Raw genomic sequence first — 17,215 nt, 5'->3', positions numbered from 1 at the left:
GGTGAAAGAGGAGAGCGCAAAATATGGTCTAAAGCTCAACATAAAAAAAACCAAGATCATGGCCACTGGTCCCATCACCTCCTGGCAAATAGAAGGGGAGGAAATGGAGGCAGTGAGAGATTTTACTTTCTTTGGTTCCATGATCACTGCAGATGGTGACAGCAACCATGAAATTAAAAGATGCCTGCTTCTTGGGAGAAAAGCATGGCAAACCTAGACAGCATCTTAAAAAGCAGAGACATCACCTTGCCGACAAAGGTCTGTATAGTTAAAGCTATGGTTTTCCCAGTAGTGATGTAAGGAAGTGAGAGCTGGACCATAAAGAAGGCTGATCGCCGAAGAATTGATGCTTTTGAATTTTGGTGCTGGAGGAGACTCTTGAGAGTCCCATGAACTGCAAGAAGATCAAACTTATCCATTCTGAAGGAAATCAGCCCTGAGTGCTCACTGGTAGGACAGATCCTGAAGCTGAGGCTCCAATACTTTGGCCATCTCACGAGAAGAGAAGACTCCCTGGAAAAGACCCTGATGTTGGGAAAGATTGAGGGCACAAGAAGAAGGGGATGACAGAAGACAAGATGGTTGGACAGTGTCTCAAAGCTACAGACATGAGTCTGACCAAACTGTGGTAGGCAGTGCCTGGTGTGCGCTCTGGTCCATGGGGTCACGAAGAGTTGGACACGACTAAGTGACTAAAAAACAACAACAATATTGGTACAGTGGTACCTCTGGTTAAGAACTTAATTCGTTCTGGGGGACTTCCGGTCTACCGCCATTGCTTACTGGCAGGAAAATCTCGAGCCCCGAGATTCTCTAGCGCTGTGAGGGAGGGGGGGGGGAGCCGCGAGACGTCCAGATCGAGCGTTCTGGAGACGTGAGGACTCAGCAGCACCTTTTTCTGTCTCCTCCGCTCCCCGGTAAGCCCTATTAAGGGAGCCGAGAGCAAGCAGAGTGGAGACATGGTGTCTTGAGTTAATCTGCTACCCTCGCAACGTGCAGCTCCGAGCCGGCAGCCTATAGAGCGGTGGATTTTTTCCAGATTCAAAGGATTTGAAAACATTGGACACAGTGAGTAAAGGAAAAGGCTTTAAAAATTTTAATTGAAAAGATTTGGACACGGGAGGAGATTAAAAAAGGAAGTCAATTTCCCCCATTGAGCTAATTGAGACGCAGTTAACTTGCCCAAAGCCAGGAAGCTGACAGGAAGTTTTTAATTACCAAAAATCGGACTTAAAACTTTCCCCCTAAGGAAGGGTAAAGAGGAGAAAGGTTGAACTTCGCAAAATCCCTGTAAAAGGTTCTTTAATTTGGTCTGGGGAAAGTCCCCCTGGAAGCTGGAGTCGGGTCCCTGGAGGGATAAGCGAGCTGCCATTATGACATCACACTAGGATGGAATTTGTTTATCTCTTTGAGGCTGAAAACTGTCAACATTGAAGAGAGCGTAAAATATAAGGTTGTGAATAAGAAGTTTGACAGATGCTCTTTTCATAAATGGATATATGAGTTTTAAGATATGAAGAATTAAAAATGGGAGTTTGTAACCAGATTGGGCATAATTTCTGTTTCTGAAGTTTGGAAATACGAAGTGCGCCATTTCCTGCTGTAATCTGTGCTGTTCCCACGAAATTGGAGACAACCAGGATGCCAGTAGACACAACATCATCTGACTTTATTGACTTTCAAAAGGAACTTTTGGAATTGCTTTTGAATTTTAAAAGTGAATTTTGTCAGAATACTATACAGATTGATAAAATAAAACAGAACTGTGCAGAAAGTGAAAAAGGACTAATCCCAACAAAGTATGAAGAGAAGCAAGATGAACAATAATCAGCCATAGACAATGTAATTGAATTCAAAGATGATGAAGAAGCTGCATGGAACATTGTTCCCTCAGTGAGGGGGGGGGAGGACTCGTGCTTGATTCAAAGAGCCTTCAAAGAAGAACCAGCATGGAATAATGCCCTCCCAGTGAGAGAGGGAGGACAGGATCCATGCTGGGACCAGAACTTAAGGTGAACCAAAATTGCGACAGGGTTGAAAAGTGGAAATGTAGTTAGATGGTATTGTGCAACAGCTAGGAAATTGGGGAGGCAGCAGGGGACGAAGAAGGGAGAGTGGTGGATAGGTGGTGAAAGAGCAGGAGTGGGGTGAGAAGTAATAATGGATGTTATTTTTTTATGACTGATCAAGATGGCCTGAAACTGGAATAACCTATGGAACTGGCTGATTCATCTGGGAGACCCTGAGTCCAGGGGAGGGGGGGGAGGGCTGAATTTGATTTAAGTGTTTAAATGTTATTATGATAAAAGAATATTTGAATGTATGGAAAAATTTTGGGTATAGATTTGAGGCTAAGGGGAGAAATATAGATGGATGGGAAAATAAATTTAGATTTGGATTAAGATGAATTATGGGTGGAAGATAGTTGATGCTTTTAAGAATAGAAATAGTTGTGAGATAATGAAAAATGTGTTAGAATGATTTAAGATAATAAATGAAAATTGCTTAATTTGGAGTTAAAAATGGACCCAGTGCAAGGGGAATTGAGGAATTTTTGTAATTTGTAATGTTTGAAAATCAATAAATATTATTTGGAAAAAAAGAAAAAAGAACTTAATTCATTCCGGAGGTCCGTTATTAACCTGAAACTGTTCTTAACCTGAAGCACCACTTTAGCTAATGGGGCCTCCTGCTGCCGCCATGCTGACGGAGCACGATTTCTGTTCTCATCCTGAAGCAAAATTATTAACCCGATGTACTATTTCTGGGTTAGCGGAGTTTGTAACCTGAAGCGCCTGTAATCTGAAGCGTCTGTAACCCGAGATACCACTGTAGGTTTTTTTTTTTAACTTATTCACAAACGATCTCATTAGGAATGAGTAGTGAGGTGGCCAAGACTGTTGGCGATGCTAAATTGTTCATGGACGTTAAAATAAAATAGGTTGTGAAGAGCTCCAGAAAGGATGTTTCCAAACTGAGTGAATGGGTGCTAAAATGGGAAATGCAGTTCAATGTAAACATATGTAAACTGATGCATGTTGAGACAAAAAATATTATCTTAATCTCACATATATACTTAGGGGGTCTGTACTAGAGATGATGGGCCAGGAATGAGATCTTGGGGCCATAGTATATAGTGCAATGAAGATGTGCAGTAGTTTTGTAAAAGGCAAATTCTATTTCAGTGATCATTGGGGGGGTTCGGAACTGAAAATAAAAATGCTATCATAATGCTGTTATTCAAATCTAAGGTGTGACTGCATTTGGAATACTGTGTGAAGTTTTTGTCACCTCAGCTCAAAAAGGATATTGTAGAATTGGAAAGGCTTCATAAAAGGGCAACCAAGATGATCAGGGGAGTGGAGTGACTGCCCCATGAAGAATGGTTGCAATGCATGGGACTTTCTAGATTAGAAAAAAAAAGGTGAGTAAAAGGTTAAATGACAGAATTTTATAAAATTATGCATGGTCTTTTCCCTCCCACTTTCATAACACTAGAAGTCATGGGCATCAAATGAAGCTGAATGTAGAAAGATGCAGGACAGAAAAAATGAAGTACTTCAATAATAATTAAATTTTATTATTTGCTTTTTCGCCAACCGAAAGCGATTTACAGTATTTTAAGCAAACACACACACACTACTACTACTACTACTACTACTACTACTATGCCATAAGATCCACAATCTTATTACATCACATATGAACTTGTACAACTGATGAAGCCCAGGACGGCGAAACAAGGCCAATATTCCGGAAATCCTTGTCTCTGTGAAAGCATTATGTGGAAAGGATTCTGTGGAACTGTACAAACTCCTATGTGGATTGTTTGGACTTTATGAACATACAAAGACACATGTGGAATAGACACTAGTACATGTATGGACCTCGTGAATGAACTGATCTGTGAATGAACTGATCTACTGGGTCTTCTGCTTACTCCGTTGAACTTTATGAGTTATTCCTGTTGAACTTTCTAAGTTACTTGATATGATATAGTGAATAATATATTTTATTTATGTAAGAACACAGCCAGTTATGTCTTGTGCGTTTGTTGTCTCTAACCAGGGGGCAGAGGGAAAACAGAAACCCTTGACAGTCCGTAACTTTGATTTCCCTGTTGTTGTTGAGCAGCTGCATCAGGGACAAATATAAAAATAGCTAGCATCGAGCTCATCACACCCCACCTTTCACTTCTCACTAGAAGAAGTCTCTGACATACCACTATTATATGTGGATAATTTGCAGTATTTCCCCTATATAAAAAAGGAGGTGAGAAGATCCAAGTAATTTTAGCTCAATTAATTTCTTGGATGTTGGATCTAATCATATTCTGTAAATTTATTAAACAAATTAGAAGACTGAGTTATCAAAGGTCTTAGAAATTATGTATGCCATATTTTGTAGATTTAAAGGCAGCCTTAAATTCAAATTATAGCTGAACTGAGCCCCCATCTGCAATATACATTTAAAGCAACATCATACAATTTTAATAGTCCCAAAGAATTAAGGGAAGTGTAGTTAGTAAATGGTAATTGAGAGTTGTAAGGAGACCCCTATTCCTCTCACGCAGTTACAATTTCCAGAGTTTCGTGGGAAGAGGGATTGACTGTTGAACTGCTCTAAGAACTGGAGTTTTGTGAGGGGCACAGGGGCATAGCTGCCAAGTCTCCCATTTTCCCCGGGAAATCCCCGTTTTTCCAGCTGTTCCTAGCTGGAAAAATGGATTTTTCTGTCCTAGGTTGCAAATTATATGACTCCTGTAGTATTACTTCATAGGACATAGGATTACATGAAGCTGCCATATACTGAGTCAGATTATGGTCTACACTGACAGGCAGCAGCTCTCCAGGGTTTCAGACAGGAGGAGTCTGTCCCTGCTGTCCCTGGAGATGCTGAGGATTGACCCAGTGACCTTATGCATGCAAAGCATACGCTGTACCACTAAGCTATGACCCTTCCTCTAAAAAGGGATTGTGAAGTCCACCAATTAGCTCACTCTCAATCTGTGAAAATTCAAAGGTCCCGTGTGTACACAGGTGGTACACATATAGGAAGTCTCATATATCCATGTATGTAGGCTTATTCCAACGTAGGGAACTTGAGTACATGGAAGTCAAGGGCAGGACCAGCAGCAGGCATGACTCTGGCCCACCATTCACACATTGATTTCTACAAGGATGAACGTGAGAAGGTGGTGCAAACAGTAAAGTTATTGCCTTGCCTCAAAGGACCGATGCCTCATGAATGTGAAAGCCTGTGAGAAACATTTTATATTAGCACACTATATTTTGGGGCTTCATAGCAAGTGTAGCTGCAATAGACAGATATGGATAGAAAGCCCAATTTAGTTGCATGTTCAGACCTTTAAACCTCCTCCTTAAATAAAATCACACAAGACTCAAATTTTTGGTTTGGTTTTTGGCAGAATTTGGGCTTTTGATTACAGCAAGTGAGTGGTTGCATAGGCTCTGGTTTGACTAGCTCCCTGCACCGTGGCAGGTAGCGCTGACCCAGAGCTCTATTGTAGGTCAGCCAAGGGTGGACACCTGGAATGGCGGAAAGCCAGGGACATGCTATGTCCACCACCCAGATGTCCCCCTGGACTCAGGCACGGGCACAACCCCTCGCAGGGTTGACCAAACCATTGAGTCCCTGGATTCCTTTAACAGAATACCCTTTCACATAGGGATGGCGAGAGTGTTCCCCCATCCCTATAACCTGAACCAGAGCCTCGGAGGTGAAGACTGCGAGCAGGGCAGGCCAGACTGGAAAGCCCGCTGCATCATGGCACCCATACTCCTAGGCCGAACTCAGGGACTAGCTGGAACGGGGATCCTGGACTGCTGAAATTAAGGGGGGGAAAGCACCCAAAGGATCAAAGGCATCATTCCTTCACTAGTATCTGAAGGGCCATGAGCCTCAAAAACAGTAGAAGAAGTGGAAGGGCCAGGCTGAGAAACAGGCTGCTTTGTGCAGTGCTGAGCAAGGGACTCCATTTCCATATTAAATTTGGCCAGGTCAGCAGGATCTGACCCCAGGTCAGCCACTATTGAACACAAGCGATCCAGCGTATGCTGGGGGCAAAGCTAGAGAAGGCGCTGAGCGCAGGGCCTGAGACGGGCCTCTGATTACCCTTTTGTAAGGAAGCGCCAGACTCGGATTGCGTTTAACAGACATCATGATTCAAAAGTAAATATTGGCATATATTTGGCAAGACTGCAAAATAAGATTCAATTGCACTGAGCAGCTAAAATGATGCTCCTGCCAAAACAAGATGGCAGCCGCGCCAAATCAATATGGTGCTCCTGCCAAAACGTGACCAGCAATGTCCCCTAGAAGAAGAGGTACAATGGCGGTCTTGTTGGAACCAATCATGTGAGGGGGGTATTTGCAAGGCTGGCAGAATCCCCCATGGACCCCTGAAACCAAAGCAGCCAATATGAGAGGGAACTCTCCGCTGTTTAAAAACCAGCTTGCCTCAAAGCCCTGATGCCACAACCGCGGCTGTGGAAAGGGAGCCGCTGCATGCAGCCTTCTGGCTAGTAGCTGCAGCAGCGAGCTCCGGAGCTCAAGGGGCCTAAGCCCTGTAGGGTAAAGTCGAAGGTAGTGGGAAGGGGGGGGGGAAGGCAGGAGGGGTATTGACGGGACAAGGAACTAAATAAATAAAAAGGGAAATGGGGAAGGTTGAGAAATAACGAGACCAGATCACTGTAATCGTCGAAGGTAGACTGGTCTCTATTTCGGCTCGCAGCAGACACGATGCTGATGTTCCGATGCACTGACTAAGAGAGAAAGCTCAGGGTCACGTGCATTGGCATATATAGGTTCCATATATAGGTCCCTCTTTGAGGGAAGACACAATTTCTCAAGCTGCACCCCAGTCTCAAAGTCATGAGCCCAAGAAAGATAATGAAACTAAGATAGGAACATAGAGGGGGTGTGAAATGCCACTTTTTTTGCACCAGTCCTAATCTCCCAAGAGTGGCAAAAAAGGATGAACCTGAAATAATGAAAGGAGTGGCTTCAAGCTTTTAAAATGCCCAAGACTGAAAGCAACTGTTCGTGACCTTTCCCAAGCTATGTTTCCTGCAAAAAGAGACTTAATTTGGAATGAAGATCACTGTTGCAATTTGAAAGATAAAAGGGAATATAAAGCGGGGTGGGGGTGGGGGATGGTATAGCCTATGTCTGCAGAGAATCATCAGTCTGTTTCTTAGCTCCTTAATGCTTCAGATCTAGTCAGTGATCCTGGAACTGAAATTATTTTGCCTCTGGCAAGTCTAATGGGTCACTATATACAATTTCTGCATGTGTCATTAGCATGACAGGAAGATTTAATTGGTTGAATGATAGATTAATTCCTTAAAGCTTTAAATTGATTAATTAATAGAGGCAATTTGAATTGATTAGGGCTCTGAGTAAAGGGCAAACTTGTTTATTTCTTGAGACTATTTTGGCCTTTGTGTTTTACTTAACAGTGAATAAGACAGGATCTATTAAAGATAGCCTTTACTTCTAGAAGTGGTACCTTTTGTTGATTAAACTGTCAGTGATACTGACAGAAAGGTGCTATTGAAATTTTGGCAATGCACATATTTATTTCAATTTAATTGATCAAACTCAAGATGGTGACTCAACTGAAGCTTTAGTTTATGGGTCAGTGGGCACAGCTCATCTTTTGATTAAAACTCAAACTCCTTAAATGTTATAAATACACTATGTAAATAAAATATGTCCAGGAAAGCTTCTTTGTGCAATTCAATATCATTTCCAATACTTTTTTTTAAAAAAAGTTACACTGCACTTAACCTGACAGACAATTTTAATGACACTTCTGTAAGTGCAATCTAAAATAATGAAGTCTGTTTTGATTTAAAATGTCAGTTTTGAGGGCTGGTAGAAGAAAATCCCCCACCTTGTCAGCAACAAATGATTGTTTATTAACTAAATAATAGTTGCACGGGCAAAATAGCAATTTCATGTAAAAACAATATTATTTCAAAAAATTTTTTAAATGTTTGAACTAAACCTGTTATCATAAGCAATTTATTTAGCACAGACAACACAACTATAACAAATATATAAATGAAGGCATGATATAAAATGCGCTGACAGCCATGTAATTTTATGCCAGGCTTCTTTCTGTTTTAGGTGCCATAAATAGCAATACTTCTTTCCTTATTGCTCTCTATTTATCTCTGTAGAAAATGTATTAATGTAAAAGACTATAATCATACAATAGAAGTGTGTCATAGCACAAACCACCACCCTTAGGGGTCTGGACGATACAAACGAGAAGCAGGTATATAGACAAGACTTGACATTCTCAGTAAATTCTAAATATATATATTCATGACTCTTATCAGCATGGCACACTCAACCTTTTTGAGGTTTGGCACTTATATTTTGTTGCCTGGGAAAGAGTACCTTTATTAAGAAGTGGATTTCTATGGTTGTTAGGGAGGCTGCCCAATGCAGTTTGGCACCTGAGGTGGACTCCAAAACGGTTCCTCCCCCACCACTAGGGGAAAAGGGGTAAGGAAAGATCTACATCACGAACAAGGAGGGAAGAAAGATTGAAATCTGGATCTGCTGTCCTGGTGGATCCTGCCGCCTGAGGCAGTCACCTCACCTTGCCTCATGTGTGGGCTGGCCTGGGAACTTTGATGCTCAGTTCGTATGTTCTGCCATCTTCCTTGCTGTGCTGATATAATTTAGTGGTTTGACATTGAAATTGAAATACTACTTTATTGTCACTTGTACAACTTGTATACAGTGGTACCTCTACTTACAAATAACTCTACTTACGAATTTTTCTACTTACAAATGGAGCTCCGTCCGCCATCTTGGATGCAGTTTAGATAGGATTTTTTTCTACTTCCGAATTTTTAGATAGGGTTGCTTCAACTTACGAATGTTTTCTCCCAATGCATTCCTATGGGATTTGACTTACAATTTTTTTCGACTTACAAATGTGCGTTCGGAACGCATTAAATTCGTAAGTAGAGGTACCACTGTACAGTGAGATTACACGAGCACCCCCACTCAGCTCTCTTAGTCTTAATTCCCCTCGTTTACTGACGCACACCCACCAAACCCGAAAGTCAGTTGCCCTTTTGTTAACTTTTCATTCAGCAACATAACAGCCCACGGATAGAAGCTGTTCTTTACCCTGTTGGTGTGACTAATCATGCTTCTTTATCTTCTGCCCAAGGGCAGGAGATCAAGAAAGTGCTGGCCAGGGTGTGAATCATCCCTGAGAATTTTCCTCACTCTCCTGAGGTAACGTTCTTCCGTGATGTCATCCAGCGGATTCACGGGACAGCCCATAGTATCTTCTGCTGTATTCACCACCCTCTGTAGGCATTTCCTATCCATTGATGTCAAACCAGGGTACCACACCGTGATGCAGTATGAAAGGACACTTTCTATCGTGGACCGATAGAAGGAGATCATCAAATGTTGATTGGCATCGTTCTTTCGCAATACTCTGAGGAAATGGAGTCTCTTTTGGGCTTTCTTAGCCAGCTGGGTTGAATTGATTTTCCAAGTATGGTCTTAAACACTGAGATAAACTCCTAAGAATTTAAAGGAAGAGACTCTCTCCACACAGCCCTCCCTGATGTACAGCGGGGCTAGTTCTCCTCTCGTCCTCTGAAAGTCCAACACCATCTCTTTTTGTCTTGCTGATATTAAGGTGCAAGTTGTTCCCTAGGCACCATGTAGATATTTTTTGGACCTCCCCTCTATAAGCTGATTTGTTTCCACCTGTTATTAAACCCATTATGGTGGTGTCATCTGCAAACTTAATAATTGCAGTAGACGGGTCAGATGATACACAATTGTATGTATACAATGAATACAGGTAGGGACTTAGCACACATCCCTGTGGTGTGCCAGTGCTGATTTTTAAGGAATTAGATGTTACATGTCCAATCCTCACTGTTTGTGTCCAATCTATCAGAAAGTCTTCAATCCAGTCACAGATGGTGGAAGAAAGGTTCATGTCAATCAGCTTTTTAATGAGACATGCTAATTATTGAGCAGTTCAGCCATTATTTACAGAGATATTTAGGCCTGCACATTGATGGTGAGGCACAGGAGTGTAAGGCAGAAATGAAGATGGCAGAGGCACTTCTCCTATCAGCCCCAGGTCCTATTAAAATAAAATGTAAAAGTTACAGGGATGCTAGAGTCAGCAGTGGGGCACCCTCTGGGACCCTAACATTTGCCTGACCATGACACTGGGCCTGTTTCAAAGAATAATGATCCACTCTCGTGCTGAATAATAATTATACTCTTGCCTTTTCACAATATGTATGTGGTGTATTCTTAGGGAAATTCACTTCATTTTATATCTTTAAAAATTCATTATAAATTATATTTTCAAAGAACGGGGTGTGTGTGTGTGTGTCTTCTCAAAGTTGATTTCTGTTCCAACATGTTTGTACAAGAAGTACACATTTAAGTCATGCTGTTCCAGAATTATTTCACAAACATTCTGAATGCAATAAGACAAAAACTGACTGAATAATTTTTGGTTACGTATCTCCCCCCCCTCCCCCGGCAAAAGAAGATAAATAAGTTGATCATACATTCATTTACGAAGCCTTAAAATTCACTTTGGATTATTATTTTAAATACTTAAATCACCAAAGGACCTAAGAAGCATTTTTCTCATTACTAAGTTTCTACATTTACAATATATAAAACTAAAGCCAAAGCTAAACACTTCATCATTCTGATTGATATAATTCCCACTCAAGGAGGATACATCAACCAGAATACTGTATGTGTTAAGTTACAGGTCTTCATTTTATGTATGAAGAAAATAATAAAATTATCTACGAACACAGGCATTTTATAAATTTTCACATTCAAATATATTAACCTTGGGCCACAACTCTACATTTTTAAACAGTATCTTCATAATTGTTTCGTATCTTTTGAATAGATTATTTTGAATGAAGATGGGCAATTTATAAAGCCCAACCTTCTCAAAACATCAGTCATTAGCAATTTTTCTAGACAATGCCAATTATTGAACAAAGGCTAGATAAACAGATTAATTCATCCAGGAGGCTCACCTGGCACCATCATTAAATATCTTCAGGCACCAGACAAAAACGTTTGTAACTAGGCCTTTGGCCTTTAACTATCTGAGGCCTTTTAGAAGTGGGTGGGATGTTTTTAATTTCTCTTTCTTCCTGGTTTTAATGCATCTAAGTGGGATTACTGCCTGTTTGTTTGTAAATCACTTTGGGTTATCCTGTGCAAGTGGCTGACAAATTTAATAAATAAAAATAAAATAAAAGGTTAAAATAAATTTTCAGAAATGAAAATGATCAAAACTTAAAATGTAAAGTTCCCTGTATCATTTAAAGTTAACAGTCCCCTTGGCAGTCAACAAGGTTTTGTGTCAAAAAGCGTCAACAACTTTCTCAAAGCTACCATGTATGTAAGTAACAAGCTTCATTGGCCAGCAACTCTTTAATTTTAAAATTGTCTGACTGTAATTCTAGAATATTCTGGGGGGGGAGCAATCCACCCCTAGGGGTGTTAATAAAGGACAATACAGATTATAGTGCATGATATCTTCAGCCTAGCCTGATCTGCATAAAGACAGACAATTTGTAGAGGCAGCCTTAAATTACTGGTCAGATATTCTGAGGGGATACTTGGAAATCTAATCTAGGTAAATACAGGAGTGGTAGAGAGAGTTAATTCTCCCAGTGTGCTTAAATGATGTAGCCTGGGGAAATCACACCTATCTAGGCATAATAATATCTCAATAAAATATATTTTTGAATTAATTGCATTTTCAGGGTGATTTAAATAATAGACTTTCCTGCTTGTCCCACAGGAAACCACTAGCAGTCTCCCATATGGCTAACTTGTTACCCTACAAACATCTCATGTAAAAAGTTGAGTTTGGATTTAAATATGTGTGAGACCTTATTCCTACACTGTGCTTAATTGCTTTATCACTTCATTTGGTTTAGAAAGTTTGTTGAGACTGTCTTTAAAAAAAATGTTCTGGAGCTTAAAGGACTGGATGATTGCTAGGGTGGGGCTGAAGAGATCCATTTGGTGGTAATGGTGAAGTTTAACTGGTTGTTAATTGGTTTGCTTGGCTTCCTCCCCTCTCATGGTGCAGCCCCTTACAGTGCCATCACAATGCACAATTGTGGTATTGATTAGAACACTGTTGCTACATGCGCCAGTTGCCAACTAAACCAGCCAAGGCTTCACCTGCACAGGAGGGGCTACACTGATGTAGATAGGGTTGCCATATGTCCTCTTTTCCCAGGACAGGTCCTTTTTCATGGGTATGTAAAATGAGAGTTGTCATAACAATCCATAGTTAAAAGTAGAAGTCTGCAAATGTGTCCTCTTTTTTGTTCTTTAATATATGGCAACCTATATGAATACCCTGGGGGGGGGGAGGAGATGGGGCAATTTAGAGTGTCATAGGACTGGTCCAAGACATTTTGGCATCTGAGGCGAACCGCAAAAGGGCATCTCGCCACCAGGGAAGAAGGAGTGAGTGAAGATCTACATCGGGAACAAGGGGAGGGGGATCAAATCAACCTTATTCAATGGTTGAACGGGGAGTCAAAGGTTGCCATGTGGGTGAAAGTTGCCTGCTCTGAATCACAATGGGTGGGTGGGTGGGTGGAGAGCCCAGGATATCCCCACCATTTCCTTTTGGTGGAAGGAGACCAGCAGTGTCTCCCATTCACCAAGAGGCCACTGTGGAGGCTACAATGGGATGGAGGTGGGCTGCCGAGGAGGTAGCAGATCCAACCTGCCGCCATTGCAGCAGGCAATGCAATGCAATGCAATTCTTGTAGGCCGGATCTACGGATCCTGCTGCCCAAGGCAGTTTCCTCACTTTGCATCATGGGTGGGCCGGCCCTGAAGTGCATAATTCAGCATGCTGCTCTCCCTGTGCCTTTGATTTTTTAAGAAGTTTAGAAGGGGGTGGAAACCATCAGTGAATAAACCACTGTAAGTTTTGCCACATATTTTCTTTGTATTCCTTGAGTAAAAATAATGCTGCATTTCAGGGTGAAAGGTAAGATGCATTTCTTGGTTTTAGAACACTCAGTTTGCTATTACACTGTTCAGTCAATGTTGCCATTGTGGAACAACAACAACCACAAGCTCTTAAAAAAGGGCATTGAACAAAGCCTATAATCCAGCATAGTAATAACAGATTCCCCCCCCCCCCGCTTTAGAAATCAATATAAAGTGCAGACAAGTTGATTAGAGAGGTGCAGAGGTTTACAGGCAAAAGTACAACTCAAATCAGCAAGAAAACGGGCTTCAAAAACTTTTTAAAAACGCAGTTTGCTTGCATACAGGTAATTAGTTTTAGGTTTTACTCTAATGACTTCCTTAATGAAATCAAAAGCAGCAGACAAGAGTCTTTTCTAATTGAAAGCAGTCAATATTATAATTATTTCCCATTCTCATTTCCTGTTCTAAGGGAAGGGAACACTCCTCAAACTAGCAGATGCTCTGTAAGATGGAGGACTCTCATGGATTAACTAAATGTTATGAAAGGGACCCAGGTGGTGCTGTGGGTTAAACCACTGAGCCTAGGGCTTGCTGATCAGAAGGTCGGCGGTTCGAATCCCTGTGATGGGGTGAGCTCCCGTTGCTTGGTCCCAGCTCCTGCCAACCTAGCAGTTCGAAAGCACGTCAAAGTGCAAGTAGATAAATAGGAACCGCTACAGCGGGAAGGTAAACGGCGTTTCCATGTATTGCTCTGGTTCGCCAGAAGTGGCTTTGTCATGCTGGCCACATGACCTGGAAGCTATACGCCGGCTCCCTCGGCCAATAATGCGAGATGAGCGCGCAACCCCACAGTCGGTCACGACTGGACCTAATGGTTAGGGGCCCCTTTACCTTTATGAAAGGTGTAGCATGCAACGGTGACAGCAGTTTCATAAGTTAAAGTGGCACTCTGCCACTTTCACAGCAAACACATCTTCTGGAGATTGTCCAACAACCAGTGTCTGTAACTGATCAAAGCACCAGATTTTTTTTAAAAAAAGAAGAAGCTCCTCTTTTTCAAAGGGAGTGTGGTATTCCAAAGAGCATTTGAAATTTGAATTTGGAAATAGTGCTCCATCCCTAGTTGTGAGGATATAAAGCATCTCTGGATTGCTTGGGAAACCATCTACATTATCCTCATTCTATCATGATCTGCACCTTCTCTTGTCTTCTGTTTTCTCCTGGAAATATTTGCTTCCTCTAACTTGAAGATAAGTCTTTTCTCACAAAGCACATTGAGAGTTTTAGTTCATACCATATTCTGCAGCACTCCAAACTTTAGTGGTAACAAAATTTGACACACACACACCCTTCGCACATCAAGCCTTTATTCTTTTCAGAAACGAAGTCAAATCATTAGAAGGATATTTTGTCTACCTACCTGTTGAGCAGTCAGAACCTGTCCACTTTGGGTCACAGTTGCATACTCCAGTATCCAAAATAAAACTGCCATGTCCTGAGCACTGTTCTTGGCAGATAGGGAGTGATGTTTCACAGCTGACTCCTCCCCAACCCATGGAACAGTGACATTCCCCTTGAACGCAGACTCCATGGCCAGAACACATAGGATCTAAACAGTCCTCTGATGAGCAAAGGAAGGAGATAACAGCATTTAATACTGAAAGCAGAACATAGAGCATAGATCAGTGTAAATGTTTTTTAAAAAACTGAGGGCCACATTTCCTACTGAGAAACCCTCCAGGGGCCACACAGCAGTGGTAGGTGGGGTCAGAGGAAGAAGTGGGTGGAGCAACAGAGGCAACTTTTACTCCTGAAAAGCAGTGTTTCCATACTCTCACATACTCCTCCTAGCCTCTATACAGTGAACCAAGAGGCATTATCAGAGTTTAAGGACACATTCCAGCCAGGCAAAAACTCAAGGAGAGTGCAAAACAGGGCCAGTGAGGGGTGAGGCCAGGGGAGAAGCGGTGTGGCTGAGCAAAGGGTGTGTTATGGGAAGAGTCTTAAGGGCCAGATAGAGAATCTTAGAGGGCCACATTTGGCCCCTGGGCCTGAGGCTCCTTGCTTCTGACATGTATAAACAAAAGGTGTGTTTTAGGGCAGATTTCACATACTATTTCTCTTAATGGGATTAGCTTTATTAGGTGAAGGTTCAATTCACACTTTACATCTGGCACCCCCAAACTTTGGCCCTCCAGATGTTTTGGACTACAGTTCCCATCTTCCCCAATCATTGGTCCTGTTAGCTAGGGATCATGGGAGTTGTAGGCCAAAACATCTGGAGGGCCGCAGTTTGGGGATGCCTGCTTTACATCAACCCATGCTTATTGTGCTGTCCTGACTATGAGCAGAAGTCCAAACAGCACAACAGGTGCCTGCAGACAACTTAGTCAAGTAGCAAGTAAGCAGGCGGGGTTAGAGTGGAATTTCAGCATCAAGGATAGTTTTAAACAACTGACACCACAAAACCTAACTGGTGCCTTTTACCTTAAGGTCAGTTTACCCTTTTCCAATGCTTTTCTCCCTTCCTGAAGAGTGGACAGCCTTAAGGGGATCATTTTCTGGCCTAGCGTCTACCACTGCACTGCTGATCAGTCAGCTCCTGTCTTATGTATTGCCAAGATTACAGAGCAGCCATTGGGAAGCTTCAGGCTTTAAGCATAGAGAGAGCCATGCCCCACAGGAAATGTTACTTGGGGCTCCTGGCACCTCTACTACTTGTGCTGCTAGTCCTATTGATCTTGTTGGGTCTTCAGGTGCCACAACAGACCTGTAGCAGTTATAGCTCAGATCCCAAATTATGATGTGAGCTTCCAAATGCAGTTAAGAGCTGCTCATCTGCTTTCATTTCCTATCCATTGATAATTCTGTGGTGCACAGACCTCTGGGACAATTGTCATAATTATGTGTCAGGGCCATACAGGGTCAATTTGGAGGGCCAGGGGTCAGCTCAGGTAAAAGTCAAGGTCCAGAAAAGCATTTTGAGCCTAGAAGGATAAAAAGCTAATGTGTAATCAGGGTCAGGAGCATTCCTATGGGGAAGGAAGTGAGGCAAGGTGTAGGTGGTTAGGGAAAGATCGCACTCATCATCATAGTTCAATAGCAGAGCATGCCCCTAGACCTATTTGTCTGAACTTTGGCCGCTTTCTTACTCTGGGTGCTTCTGCCATTTCCTGGTTTTCTTTTCTTTTTTTCAAATAATTTTTATTCATTTTATAATTAACACACAAAAAACAACAACTGGTTTTCAAACTAAACTGATGGAACAGTGGAAGGGATATGATTTTTACTTTCCTAATCTCAGTTTGCCCTTGTGGGAGAATCGCTGAATCCATCTTCCTGAAATTCAGCAGGCGTTAACCACTCCAGAAGGGCAACTTTTCGTGATAATTTAATCCACTTGTGTGAAAAGGGGGGCAGTTATAGCTTTTAAAAATAGATTCCCTATTGTGATCAATAGAGGCAAAAAAGAGCTTCAGATTTAACAGATCAAATTTGGAACCAAATAATAAATTGAACTAGATTGACACACAACAGGTCTGAAACTTATCAGACTGCTTCCAAATGATAGATACACAACAAATCTTGTGATTGTGCACATCCTGGTATCCACCAACTTAAGGACATGACTGTCGTATGCACAAAATCAGTATCTATCAATTCACACTTCCAACAACTGACCCTGTTTCTCATATTTTAGGACATACCCATAAAATAAGCCATAGCAGGATTTTTAAGCATTCAAGGAATATAAGCCATACCTCGAAAATAAGACATAGTGATAGGCGCAGCAGCAATGCCGGCCGCGGCAGGAGGAGGAGGAAAAAAATAAGACATCCCTTGAAAATAAGCCATAGTGTGTTTTTTTGAGGAAAAAATAAATATAAGACGTGTCTTATAATATGAGAAACACGGTGAGTTTACTTTGTAGATTCCATTCAGCTTTTGAGGTGCCATATACCATCTGCACATCAGTTTATATTGAGCTTCCTTTAGGGTTAAGGCATAAAGAGAATTTATCAGCCATTTCTAATATCCTTTTCCAAGCTTCTGTTGTTAAGACATGTCCAATTGATCTATGTCAGTACCACTACTGTAATCTCTCTGCAACAGAGAAATAGGCTTTGACATTACAAATAAGGTTCTGCCATTCCTCTGAAAGATAAAGTATTATTGGTGGAGGTGGTAG

The 17,215-nt window shown here is 41.7% G+C and overlaps 1 protein-coding gene across 3 annotated transcripts in view; it reads right to left on the bottom strand.

Moving 5' to 3' along the window:
* The window catches only part of TENM1 (teneurin transmembrane protein 1), a 375,340-nt gene that overhangs the window by 134,418 nt on the left and 223,707 nt on the right, over nt 1-17,215 (bottom strand). For all 3 annotated transcript variants that reach the window (XM_060270164.1, XM_060270166.1, XM_060270165.1), the window contains exon 12: nt 14,447-14,647. In XM_060270164.1, the coding sequence (XP_060126147.1) occupies nt 14,447-14,647 (201 nt within the window). The remainder of the gene's footprint in view (nt 1-14,446; nt 14,648-17,215) is intronic.

Source organism: Zootoca vivipara, chromosome Z (genome assembly GCF_963506605.1).
Source record: "Zootoca vivipara chromosome Z, rZooViv1.1, whole genome shotgun sequence".
In the NCBI taxonomy this organism is placed as follows: Eukaryota; Metazoa; Chordata; class Lepidosauria; order Squamata; family Lacertidae; genus Zootoca; species Zootoca vivipara.
Note: the sequence above shows the minus strand (reverse complement) of the source record. Positions and strands in the feature narration are given on the sequence as shown.